At 31.2% G+C, this 13,883-nt stretch overlaps 1 protein-coding gene across 1 annotated transcript in view; it reads left to right on the top strand.

Moving 5' to 3' along the window:
• LOC139518983 (transient receptor potential cation channel subfamily M member 1-like) overlaps window positions 1–13,883 on the top strand; it is a 46,586-nt gene that overhangs the window by 14,933 nt on the left and 17,770 nt on the right. Inside the window, exons 11-17 of the mRNA XM_071310693.1 lie at window positions 418–534; window positions 5,646–5,705; window positions 6,755–6,953; window positions 8,312–8,356; window positions 9,316–9,402; window positions 9,716–9,815; window positions 10,270–10,502. Coding sequence (XP_071166794.1) covers window positions 418–534; window positions 5,646–5,705; window positions 6,755–6,953; window positions 8,312–8,356; window positions 9,316–9,402; window positions 9,716–9,815; window positions 10,270–10,502 — 841 coding nt within the window. The remainder of the gene's footprint in view (window positions 1–417; window positions 535–5,645; window positions 5,706–6,754; window positions 6,954–8,311; window positions 8,357–9,315; window positions 9,403–9,715; window positions 9,816–10,269; window positions 10,503–13,883) is intronic.

The raw sequence follows: 13,883 nt of genomic DNA, 5'->3' as shown, positions 1-13,883 counted from the left end.
CAAAAGTACAAAGAAATAACAAAACATTGTCCGACTTAAGACAAAAGATTTGTCTTACGTTTCAGAATGTCGAACTGTCCGTGCGATTACTGATTATTAACATTGTTGCATGGTTGATTTTGTGTTTTACATATTTACACATTCAAGTTTTGAACTTGATAAATTTAGAAGTAGAAAATGGAGATGATCATGCTGTTCATGTTTGTCTATGAGCAGTAAGTGAGGTGCGGTTTGGTGACTGGAACATATATGTTATATCTAGTATAATACATTTAGGACACCTTATTGTATGATATTTTAACTTTTCAAATTATTTTTGAAAGGGAGACTTGCATTTAATGTTCCGTTAAACGTAGTCATTCGATCAGGTTTTTTTTATTTCATACATTTTTTCTTCTTGTTGTATAATTCATTTAGAATACCCAGATACTCTTGTTAGAAGCAATCATCGCAGATCGTGTTGATTATGTGTCAGCCATGCTGCAACATGGAATTGTATTCAATACAGAACATTTCGAAAGTTTGTATGATGAGGTATTTACTTGGTCGTATATTATGGTTATACGTTTTTCACATGGTATCAAGGCAGACAATGGAAAATTAAAAAAAATGAAGACACTTCATTCGTCTCCTAGGCTTTAGAAAATTAACATCTGTTCATCATAAATACAAATATTGTAAAATTATAAAGAAACACCCTTTGCCATTTTATTCTATCATTCACTTATTTTCCACTATGTTTGACTGCATGAATGATGTCAATTGCGATGACTGCTTGAATAAAATAAGATAATCGTTATTTCAGACTAGAACAAATAATATTACATCTACATCTATTTTTAAATCTCATTATTATTCTTTGACTTTATTTAAAGAAACATAATTGCATTTGTATCAATCTATGAAACACAACAGACATACAATTAGACTAGCAAGTGGAATCTCCAAACTGTAATAATATTTGTTAAATGATTTCTTCATCATACGTTGTATTTACTTTCATGCATCTCTTTGATATGGTCTCTTTGTGGCACAATCATCTTTTTATGACAACGAACTTTTTGTCCAGGATCTTTAAGTAAATTCAAAAAGATAAACGTTTTTTTCAACAAGCCCTTGATAAGCTTGTTAATCACATATCATCAGCATATAATTTGTTTGTGAGACAAAAAGCACCATTTTTTTACTTTCATCGGGGAACTTACTTAAAAAGGTATAATTTCTTGCTGCGTCATTACACTACAAACTGCTCAGAGACTGAATTGACCAGTTTTTGTGCTCGACCAGTAAAATCGAGCACACATTTTACTCGACTAGTCTCGACATTGTCTCGACTGTACTTAACCGTACTTAAGTGTACTCGACTAGGTCTCGACTTTACTTAATTAGTCTGATTCAGTACTTGATGATCTTTGTGTAGTCTGAAATGGTCTTGACCAAGGCTCGACCTGTCTCGAACTGTCTTGACTAGTCTCGACCTGTCCCGACTAGTCTCAACCCGTGGTCTCGACCTGTCTCGACTAGTCTTGACCTTCAAATTTAGTTTTGACTGGTGTAAATCAGCCCATCTAACTAAATTAAATTTGATCTTACAAAATTCAAGCTTATTAGGTAGTTTGATTTATTGCTGTGAAATGAAAGAATTTAATTTTACAATATGTAAAAATACAAATTATTATATAAAAATTCAGATAGGCATCTTTAATTTTTTTAATAACTTTTCAAATCAACTTGGATTTTCATCAAACTATGCAGCTATCTTACATATATATCAAGCTTACTGAATCCCATGTCATTTAGTTTTTTGTTGTATTGCTGTAAAATTTAAGAATTAAAGTAATTTTGGTAAAAAAAAAGCTAGGATTTTCAATTCGGACAAAATAGAGATAGTACACTTTAATTTGTTTAATAACTTTTTCAAATCAACTTGGATTTTCATCAAACTATGCAGCTATCTTACATATATATCAAGCTTACTGAATCCTATTTCATTTAGTTTTTTGTTGTATTGCTGTAAAATTTAAGAATTAAAGTAATCTGGTAAAAAAAAAGCTAGGATTTGCAATTCGGACAAAATAGAGATAGTACACTTTAATTTTTTTGATAACCTTTCCAAATCAACTTGGATTTTCATCAAACTATGCAGCTATCTTAAATGTATACTAAGCTTACTAAATCCCAGATCATTTTGTTTTTTGTTGTATTGCTGTCAAATTAAAGAATCAAATTAATCTAGGTCAAAAAAGCTAGAATTTGCAGTTCGAACAAAATAGAGATAGTACACTTTAACTTTTTTATAACTTTTAAAATTCAACTTGGATTTTATTGAAACTATATAGCTACCTTGGTGATGTATTCATCTTACTGAATCCCAGGTTGTTATAAAGTTTGTTGTATTGCTGTCAAATTTAAGAATTAATTTAATCTAGGTAAACAAAGCTAGGATTTGCAGTTTTGACAAAATAGAGATGGTACACTTTAATTTTTTTCATAACTGTTTCAAATCAACTTAGATTAAAGTGTACTATCTCTACTTTTGTATCTGTGCGTCACACATAGGTCTTGTGTGGACAAAATACACTTCTGGCGTATTAAAATTTTAAACTTGTTGCCTTTTGTTGGCTGTTGTTCGTGTGATTCTTTGTCAATTGTGTTCTCCAATTTATTTATATTGTAGTCCTGTGTTGTCATTTTGATGTTATATTTCATATGGCCATAAAAGTGCGAGGTTTGGCATGCCACAAAACCAGGTTCAACCCACCATTTTTTCCTTTAAAAATGCCCTGTACCAAGTCAGGAATATGGTCATTGTTATATTATAGTTCGTTTCTGTGTGTATTACATTATAACGTTGTGTCGTTTGTTTTCTCTTATTTTTGAGTGTAAATTCACATTGCGATAAGACGTGTCACGGTACTTGTCTATCCCAAATTCATGTATTTGGTTTTGATGTTATATATATATGTTATATTTGTTATTCTCGTGGGATTTTGTCTATATGTGTTACATTTTAGTGTTATGTCGTTGTTCTCCTCTTATATTTAATGCGTTTCCCTCGGTTTTAGTTTGTTATCCCGATTTTGTTTTTTGTCCATGGATTTATGAGTTTTGAACAGCGGTATACTACTGTTGCCTTTATTCATCAAACTCTACAAATATCTTTGCAATATATTAATCTTACTGACTCATAGGTTGTTATTTTGTTTGGTGTATTTCTGTCAAATTTAAGAATTTAATTAACCTAAGTCAAAAAACTACGATATTAGAAATATATTTTTTCTCATAATTTAGGAAAAAGTATATATAAAATAGTTATATAATTCCTTTAATGTTTTATTCCTTTTGATATACACTTTATAAATATATCAAAAAGGGATGAAACATTAGAAATTATTAAAATAGTTCTTCTGATTTGTGGTGATTTATAAAGCAACACCTTCTGCTTGGGGCAAACTCATTAAAAAGATCACATCTACCAGAGAGTTTTAAATTCTAAATAACATTTATTCAAAGTTGCAACATCCTGTTAAATCTAAATCGCAGGGCTTTTAATTCACTAGATAAGTAATACACGAGTTTAAGAAAAGTAGGACTTTCTTTTTACCTGTAAAACTCACGTGTACTGATGTCATTAAATTTGACAAAAAAAAAATTTAAAACTTCATAACAACCTGGGATTAAGTAAGATCACCAAGGTAGCTATATAGTTTTAATAAAATCCAAGTTGATTTGAAAAAGTTATTAAAAAATTTAAAGTGTACTATCTCTATTTTGTTCGAACTGCAATTCTAGCTTTTTTGACCTACATTAATTTAATTTTTACATTTGACAGCAATACAACAAAAAACAAAATAACCTGGGATTCAGTAAGCTTAATATATATCTAAGATAGCTGCATAGTTTGATGAAAATCCAAGTTGATTTGAAAAAGTTATTAAAAAAATTAAAGTGTACTATCTCTATTTTGTCCGAATTGCAAATCCTAGCTTTTTTTACCAAGATTACTTTAATTCTTAAATTTTACAGCAATACAACAAAAAACTAAATGAAATGGGATTCAGTAAGCTTGATATATATGTAAGATAGTTGCATAGTTTGATGCAAATCCAAGTTGATTTGAAAAAGTTATTAAAAAAATTAAAGTGTACTATCTCTATTTTGTCCGAATTGCAAATCCTAGCTTTTTATACCAAGATTACTTTAATTCTTAAATTTTACAGCAATACAACAAAAAACTAAATGAAATGGGATTCAGTAAGCTTGATATATATGTAAGATAGCTGCATAGTTTGATGAAAATCCTAGTTGATTTGAAAAAGTTATAAAAAAATTTAAAGATGCCTATCTGAATTTTTATATAATAATTTTTTTTTACATATTGTAAAATTAAATTCTTTCATTTCACAGCAATAAATCAAACTACCTAATAAGCTTGAATTTTGTAAGATCAATATTTAATTTAGTTAGATGGGCTGATTTACACCAGTCAAAACTAAATTTGAAGGTCAAGACTAGTCGAGACAGGTCGAGACCACGGGTTGAGACTAGTCGAGACTAGTCAAGACAGTTCGAGACAGGTCGAGCCTTGGTCAAGACCATTTCAGACTACACAAAGATCACCAAGTACTGAATCAGACTAATTAAGTAAAGTCGAGACCTAGTCGAGTACACTTAAGTACGGTTAAGTACAGTCGAGACAATGTCGAGACTAGTCGAGTAAAATGTGTGCTCGATTTTACTGGTCGAGCACAACAACTGGTCAATTCAGACTCTGAGGAGTTTGTAGTGTTATTGAAATAAACCAATATAATTAATGCATCATGAATTATAAAGTAAATAGTTACATGTTTTTCTTATGAAATCAACTATTAAACCTAAAACTGTAAATTGAAATAATTCAAATGTAACGATTATACTTTAGATTAAATGTTTGCCTCTTACTGTTCTCCAGACATTCAAGACAATATTTGTGCATGTCAGTAAAAGAAGTGTTAAGCAGATACAGTTACCAATCCGTTTATGTGTTATGCGTCATCAATTTATAATCCATATGTTTACGAGTAGTACGAAGGATGTCAGATGTCGAGCAGAATATGCTTATACTTCAGGATTTCCTGAGGTCACATCGATTTTTTGGTTGGATTTGTGTTGCTCATTCTTTAGTTTTTTAGTTTTTTATGTTTTTATGGTTTTTTTTTATTGATCATGTCTTTTCATCGTTGTTTGTGTTATGTCAGGTTGTATTTCGACTTATGAGTTTGAATATCCCTTTAGAAGCTTCGACGTTTTTGTAGCTCTGTTTGCCATAATGTTGTTTTCTACATTTGAAAATGCCTGTACCAAGTCAGGAATATGACAGTTCTTGTCCATTCGTTTCTGATGCGTCTGGTATTTGATTTTGCCATGTGATTATGGACTTTCCGAATTGATTTTCCTCTAAGTTCAGTATTTTTGTGATTTTTGCTTAAATTTGAAATCAAAGATTTGTATAAAAACAGTACTAGTTAGTGTGTTGACATGTGTATGGTCTTTGTAAATACCTAGGGACAATAAGACAGTAGAAATGATTTCTCTTTCTATACTTCTTTTATATTCTTTTAAAATTTATGCAGCCATTTTATGTTGTGTCTGTAATTTATCTTTAGACGTTTAGATGTGAAGATTGCAAGGCAAAAGACTGTAGGTCAATGCATGCTATTCATCATGTAAGTAACGGTGGTTTTTTTTCTTCTCTCTTTTGTATATATATATCATTGCCGTCAATACTCATCTGTTAACTGAAGGGGCGAAATACCTTGAGCCAAAATCCATACATTTTACATAAATTTAAATGGAGGATTTTTGCCAGATATTGGATTAAATTTGAAAAGATAGTGTAAGCTTGTCCTTCTATGCAGACACCGACATGCGATTATACATTCCATCAATAAATCAAAACCAAGCACCAGTGTAATTTTAAAATTATCTATGGTGTCGATGACAGGGAATTGGATATAGATAACCAATCATCAATTTACATTATATGCGTGTTTCGTCTGTGTTTGTTGTAACCTTTAATTATTCAAAACAGTCGTTTCTCAAAATCCTGTATTCGAAATATACTAATCTGTAACCAGGTATTCACAGTAGAATTATAAACGTTTTGAATTATTGTTTCTGATGATACAATTGATCATTATGTAATAAATCAATAAACAATCTTCATCGCGTAAATGATTATTGATAAAAAAAAATGTCTACTTAAATAAATCTTCTGAAAGGGAAAATATATCGTAATTGAAACTAGCGAATGTCACATCACATTCCAACAACTAAAACCATGTGATAAAGATTTGATAAACTGGAAACAGCGTCGTCAGAAAAACGCTTCGGATGTGTTAAATCTATGCCTCTGTTTGTGGACTATAAGTCCCCGATGATATCATCATCTCAGTAAAAAAACAAGGGTAGCAAAAAAAAATGAAAGGAATACCGACACCTGTTATTGTTTAGAGTTATTAAGCCATTTCCGTGGCCTCTCATTCTGACCAATCTCATATACAAATGTTGGCATATATATGTAACATTTCGTACTGTATTTAGGCCATTAAAAGTCATTAATTTTGCTCAGAATGATACATTTTGTAGTCTTTTGTTGGCAGCACTTGATAATAAATAATTAACAAAGCTGTCAAAATAATACACCTTCCATTGAGTTTTCTGATGCTAAGCGAGTACATGTAATTGGTTATTTAAGTATTGTGTAATTTTCTAGCGATGTGACAGCTTTAGATGTAATTTGATCTGGTGTACATGTCTGGATGACTGTAAAAAGTGTAACAAAAAAGCATCCAAGAACGATCATAGTAAACATTGTGTTAAGCATGCAGGACACATTATTGCAGTCGGCTTTGACCAAAGAGTTGATGTCTGTTTACAAGCTAGATATTTATGTCAGAAGCTGCTTAATTTTAGTAAGTGTTTACACATATTTGTTGTTTTATTATCTGAATTGAATGGGTTGCCTCGCCTTATTCTCATTACCCTTTTTCTTAAAATTACAGCTATAACTATTTTTTAACCACTAATTGTTTGAGTGTGGATTTACAAGCAGAAGAAACTTATACTGTTAAGAATCCCTTTCTCATTCATCATATAGTTCATACAAAGCCCTCTTTATTCTTGTAAACTTGATTTGTTTATTAAATCGAAAATCGAGTTTTGAACATCGGTTTTAAAAAATATCATCCGTCAATCCTGAAAGAAATGTTTTAGTACATGTATTAATTTAACAATGTGAATTTAACCGCCGTTTTTTTGTATGGTTCGTGTCCTTAGTTTTCTATTTTGAGTTTTGTGTACCATTATTTTCCTTTTGGTCTTTGAAAGCAAGGACCATATCAAAAATACCAAAATATAATCACGTGCTCGATGATTCTGTGTGGAATTTTCATCAAGGTAACATTTGATATCTTTTTCTATGTTCAGTAGACCGTGAAAATGGGGTAAAATCTCTAATTTAGCATTAAAATTAGACAGATCATATCACAAGGAACATGTGTACTGAGTTTCAAGTTGATTGGACTGCAACTTCATCAAAAACTACCTCGACCAAAAACTTTAACCTGAAGCGGGACGGACGGACGGACGGACGCCCAGACCAGAAAACCTTATGCCTATTAATGGGGCATAAAAAAAACGTTTTTGGTATATATGCATGGAAAACTTTACTATTCTTATAAATAATAATTTTGTTATATATATATTTCTCAGACTAGTATGGCTGATCGATTCATTAGTTTACCAATTATAATTTAGAACGATCATTTTGATCTGAAAGGCTCATACAAGACTAATTTATTCATCAACAAGTCATAAAGTGATATTATGCCATAGTCTATAATCAGAAACCTTCTGTTCTAGTGGTTGCCTTGTGTTAAAGTATATAGATATATATGTATACCATATAAGTTTCAGGCTGTTGATTTCTCGTGCTAATTTTGTTTTACCGAGCCTTTACAGCTTGCTTTGCGGTAAAGCCATATGCATGTGTTTTGATTATTGTTACATTGTACGTCTAGCCAACTATATCCCTGATGTACTTCTACTACGTGTCATTGCATGCCAATAACCCCTACATATTTTGCTTTCAGTCCGGTATGTGAGATTTAAATGAAAAGAAAATATTAACACCAAAGAAACTACGAATTAACATAACAAAAATAAAAGGCTTTCTACCTTATTTATTTTGCCTTCAGTTGAATAATAATCTTTGAAGTTGTCGTTGATTTGAAAAATATACTTATATTTTAATTAATGTATTTCACTGTAGATCAAATTGATGCAACAGATACAATTGAAGAAGATAAAAAACAAGGTAAAATACAAAAAAGAAATCGTCAATAACTATGGTTGCAATAGACCACATTCGTGTAACCGACATGGGAAAGAAGTGACGATGCCCCTTAATGTATTAACGATGTTCACGTAACCAAACTTTTTGATGGTAATGACTCGAAAGTGGTTCATTGCCGGTCCTGTTTATCACAAATTACACAACTGATATGTCCAAAATAAAATCATCATATATACCAGGAATATTATTTTGTACGCCTGTCCGAAAATGCATATATTTGTGTAGCTATGTAATTTATTACTTGGTATTATTTGTATATCATAATAAAACGTTATTTTCATCAAACAAACAAATGGGTTTTGTTGATTTGAGGGTTCAAGCAATTAGCTTTGCAAGACAATATAATTATATGATTAACCCTTCCGAAGCACATAAGAACACCCAAATGTTTAGTGAAGTTCGTGTTGCTCAGACTGTAATTTTCGATACTGTGTTTTGTGAACTGTTTTTTTTTTCGTTCTTAGCAGTGGCGTTGTCAGTTTGGTTTGACTTATGAAGTTCAATATTCCTTATCCTTCGCCCCTCTATTAAATTAACTGAATAATGCAATGGTATGTATCTACTGTGTTGTGGTACAGGAAAACAGATACGATGACCCCATTTTCTCTTTTCATATGTCTAGGGTATTATCAGTTGATTATGTGCAACAATAATATGAGCTTTCGGCAGTACTTGTTGTTTGCAAACTAGACAATTTGCTTACAATCTGGAACCCATTTTCGAAGTTAACTATTACATGATAGCACAGGTTTTTATTTATAAACGTTTTTTAAATAAATTGCAATTTTATTTAAACTAAACATTTAAATGAAGTGTCAGATAAAGAAAAAAATAATAGAACAGACACATGAATACTAGTCATGCATTGTTTTTAGATATAATCACTCAACAAAATTAGTCATAAATTTATGTATTTGTAGTTTACTTCGACCTACTAGCCTGGGCTCTTCTGGGAAACAAAGTTAAACTGGCCACTGTTTTCTGGTTTAAGTGTAAAAATCAGCTGTGTGAGTACACTGTATTTCTATCTCTAATGAACATTTAAGATTTATTCGAAAGACTGAGATTACTTACCATTTATACCACAGAACTTTTCTAAACCTTTTTCAAATCGTTTATGTTTATTAAACTTAGATTATGCTTGCTACTTATTGTTCTTGCATTCTGAATTCTTTTGTTCTAATAGATTAAAAACAAAAATAAAGAGATTGAAATTAAATGATACTACAATGTGAACGTACTTATTTTCATCAAACGTGTATATCTTGAGAATATAACGCGTATGCACAAAGATGTACATACTTTATTTGTCTTTTTAAGTGACTGCTATTATGGCAAGTAGCATCTTGAAATCAATGTCCAGCAATGTTGAATCTACAAAAGACAAGAAGTTGTATGGAGAATTAATGGAGCATTCAAAGTAAGCCTCATGGATATCCTCTTATAAACCTTTCAATTCTACATATTATAAATTATAATTGTGGGATGTCGACCGGTCGTTTTGTGTATTAAGTGCAAATGCATAATATATTAAACAAAGCCCTTTTCACAAAACAACCGTTACGGTACAATAATTCAGCAAGTAATTGTTGTGTTCTTTACATTCAACAAAGAGAAAGTCTGTTTTTTTTGTTTAAAGTACAATTTTGTTAAAGCATATGACTTCGTAAATTCAATTGTATTTGACGACACTGTGATTATGTCTACCTCTTCATAGGCACCTAAGCATTTTTGTATGTCGCATACTAATGTTTCGGATTTAAAAAGTTCTGTAATATTGAAACGAAAACAATTATAAGAATAATTATATAAATACATTTAGGTATTTGCAATGTTGCTTTAATTTGAGAACCCTTGCCATTGATTATTTGTAGATTATTTGAAAACAGAGTAATCGAAATGCAGAATACATTGTATGAAAAAAGAGAAAGTGATACAATGGATTTAATGGAGATTGAAGATGAGATTTTTGGAATGAAAGTTTCTCCAATGGTTTTGGCATTTGAAAATAAAATGATGGATGTCATCGGACATCCCTGTATACAACGTCGTCTGAACAGAATTTGGTATAATTATGACCCAGCGGATTCTCCTTTCTCTTGCTCGGGTATGTACATGTAATACATACACAACAAATATTGATTGATAAGATTGCAATTCCTAATTAACATTTTGTCATATTTTACTTAAGGAGAGCGACGATAAGCATATATAAGCCTTATCACAAAGTCGAGACATGGAAGTTTTTGTTAAAAAAAAACAGCAATGCGAAAGACGAACATACATACAAGAAATATTTGATTAAACCGATTTAGAATTATGATTATTATTTTGGAAAAAAATATTTTCATTATATTTTATCAAGTCAAATCTTCCTTATTTCATGTTTTATGTTTATCTTGACGGTACGTATACAGTATTAAGGACAGAGGTTCTACTGGCGTTCACCATAATTTTTAAAAAAATTCAAAATATTGTGGCGATTGAAATTCATTATTGGCGAAAGAAACATAACAATTTCGATTTCATCATCTTGTTTAACTTTTACTACAAAGACAGACGTAAATTGCATTGTAAGACAAATCTATGACTTGAATCTTTATCCTGCAACATGACAAGAAAAATATATCCGATAAACATATTTAAGACGAGTCTCGTGACCCCAGAATTATTTCGTTTGACTATAATTTTTCTTTTTTATTCTCGCATCACGTTTTGGAAAGAAATATTTTCGAATTCCATTACTGTATACCTTACATTCACATTATCCTTTACCTTTGTACATTATTTTATTAGGAGAAATTGTGTCAAATGTTATGTTTGTTTTTCTGATATTGTGTAACATATCACCCCTTATTTTATTAATTTTGTATTTTCATTCTGTCATAGATCAAATTTATTCGTCCATTTTTTGTTCGTTTATTTATGTGTTAATATGTCTTTTAGTTGAGTTAAGCCATTCAATTCATATTTTATTTTTACCACTGGGTCGATGCCACTGCTGATGGACGTTTCGTCTTGTTTGGCTTTATAAATATTTTGAAATGAGCGTCACTGATGAGTCTTGTGTAGACGAAACGCGCGTCTGGCGTACTAAATTATAATCCTGGTACTTTTGATAACTATTTACACCACTGGGTCGATGCCACTGCTGGTGGACGTTTCGTCCCCGAGGGTATCACCAGCCCAGTAGTCAACACTTCGGTGTTGACATGAATATCAATATTGTGGTCATTTTTATAATTTCCTGCTTACAAAACTTTGAATTTTTCGAAATACTAAGGATTTTCTTATCCTAGGCATAGATTACCTTAGATGTATTTGTTACAACTTTTGGGAATTTTGGATTTTCAATGCTCTTCAACTTTGTACTTGTTTGGCTTTATAAATATTTTGAAATGAGCGTCACTGATGAGTCTTATGTAGACGAAACGCGCGTCTGACGTACTAAATTATAATCCTGGTACCTTTGATAACTATGAGGTATTGTTTAATAAAGTAAGAATTAAGGTTGGTACCTATTGAAACGTTTAAACCCATTGCATATGTTGGCACCTGTTTTCAGTCACGAACCTGATGTTCAATGGTTGCCGTTTGTTGATGTGGTTCATAAGTGTTTCTCTTTTCTTGTTATTTTGTTTAGATTAGATCGTTGGTTTTCCTGTTTGAATTGTGTTACACCAGTAATGTTTGGTACCCTTAAAGCATGCTGTTCGGTGTGAACCAAGGCTTGTGTTGAAGACCCTACTTTGACCTATAATGGTTTACTTTTACAACTTATGAAGGATAAAGGCTCAAGTCATAGATGTGTTCTGCATAGGAAAATGCCTGTACCAAATCCGTAAAATGACAGTTGATATCAATTCGTTTGGCCATTTGACTAGTGACTTTCCTTTTTGAATTTTCCGAACTTCAATATTTTTGTGAATGTACTTTTTATGGAGAGTTGTCTCCTTAGCACTCATACTATATCTTCTTATAACTATATCATGTAATTTGTTAGTTGGCCAAACAAATGAAAGTAGTAAAATGTATCGTTTTGGCGAAAGTGTTGGCGAAAAAGAAAATTGACCAGAGGGAACCTGTTATTACGATTATAGAAAAACTAACTGTTTTTTCAGTTCTTAACTCTACATTTCATGATTGCTACACTGTAAATGAATCAATGAAGAGTTAAATATAGGTTCGATGATCTGAGTACAGTCAATATCAAAAGCTGCTTTACACCGCCTACATTAATCAGATTGATTTTATTTGAACAGTTCAATAACAGATACACACCTCATGTACAGGCTGTCTATTTTATCGTTATCCGAGATACTGTATGAGCTCGTATCATTTTGGGCGACCTTCATAAACGAACAACATTCATATTTTTAAATTTTCCAAGAACTTACTGAAAAGATTTACTCTAATGCAAACGCCATGGATATTGTCAATTAATCGACGAAAAACATGCATTCAAAACAAAAAAATAAAAAAATAAGTTAACATGCATTCCTTACATGTGTTATTTGTAGGTCAATTCTTTCTACCTGACCAATTTCAGTGAATACATTAACTACAATCTCGTTAAAACAGTTGCTACACATGATATTGAAAGTTATTAAAATTCATAGGCAAATAACAAAGTTCTCAGTGCATATACATTTATAAAAAAAACCATGCCCATAAGGTGACGAAATTATAATGTTAACTTAAACTAGTTGGAAATTTAAGAATACACGTGGGATTAGTAATTTCAGAACAATATTACTTCTTGTTCTAGATGATACATACTCAATTCCTTTTTGTAAAGATTTTTGTGTAGAACAATTCTGATTGATGACTTGCAGTTTTTTTTTCTATATTATATACTTAAAACGTCACTTGACATTTGTACAAACGGCTGTTCAAATAACCCATTTTAACAATATGACATATGCATGCTAATGGTATAATTTGAAACGTTTAAAGCACTTTTTAGCTCACCTAGCTCTTTGTGTCCGTCGTCGTCGTCCGTCGTCGTTAACTTTTACTAAAATCTTCTCCTCTGAAACTACTGGGCCAAATTAAACCAAACATGGCCACAACCATTATAAGGGTGAAAAATGTGTCCGGTGACCCAACCAACCACCAACCGCCATTGCTAAAAATAGAACATAGGGATCAAATGTAGATTTTGGCTTATATATCTGAAACAAAAGCATTTAGAGCAAGTCTGACATGGTGTAAAAGTATTTATCAGGTGAAGATCTATCTTTCCTGAAATTTTCAGATGAATCCGAGAACCCGTTGTTGGGTTGCTGCCCCAAATTGGTTATTATCATGAATATTATTCTAGATAGAGATAAATTGTAAACAGCAATAATGTTCAGTAAAGTCAGATCTACAAATAAGTGGTCATGACCAAAACGGTCAATTTATCCCTTAAGGAGTTATTGTCCTTTATAGTCAATTTTTAACAATGTTCATTAATTTTGTAAATTTTTTTACAATTTTTACAAAA

The sequence above is a fragment of the Mytilus edulis genome, chromosome 4 (genome assembly GCF_963676685.1).
Source record: "Mytilus edulis chromosome 4, xbMytEdul2.2, whole genome shotgun sequence".
Lineage (NCBI taxonomy): Eukaryota > Metazoa > Mollusca > Bivalvia > Mytilida > Mytilidae > Mytilus > Mytilus edulis.
This window is presented reverse-complemented; position numbering and strand designations above follow the sequence as displayed.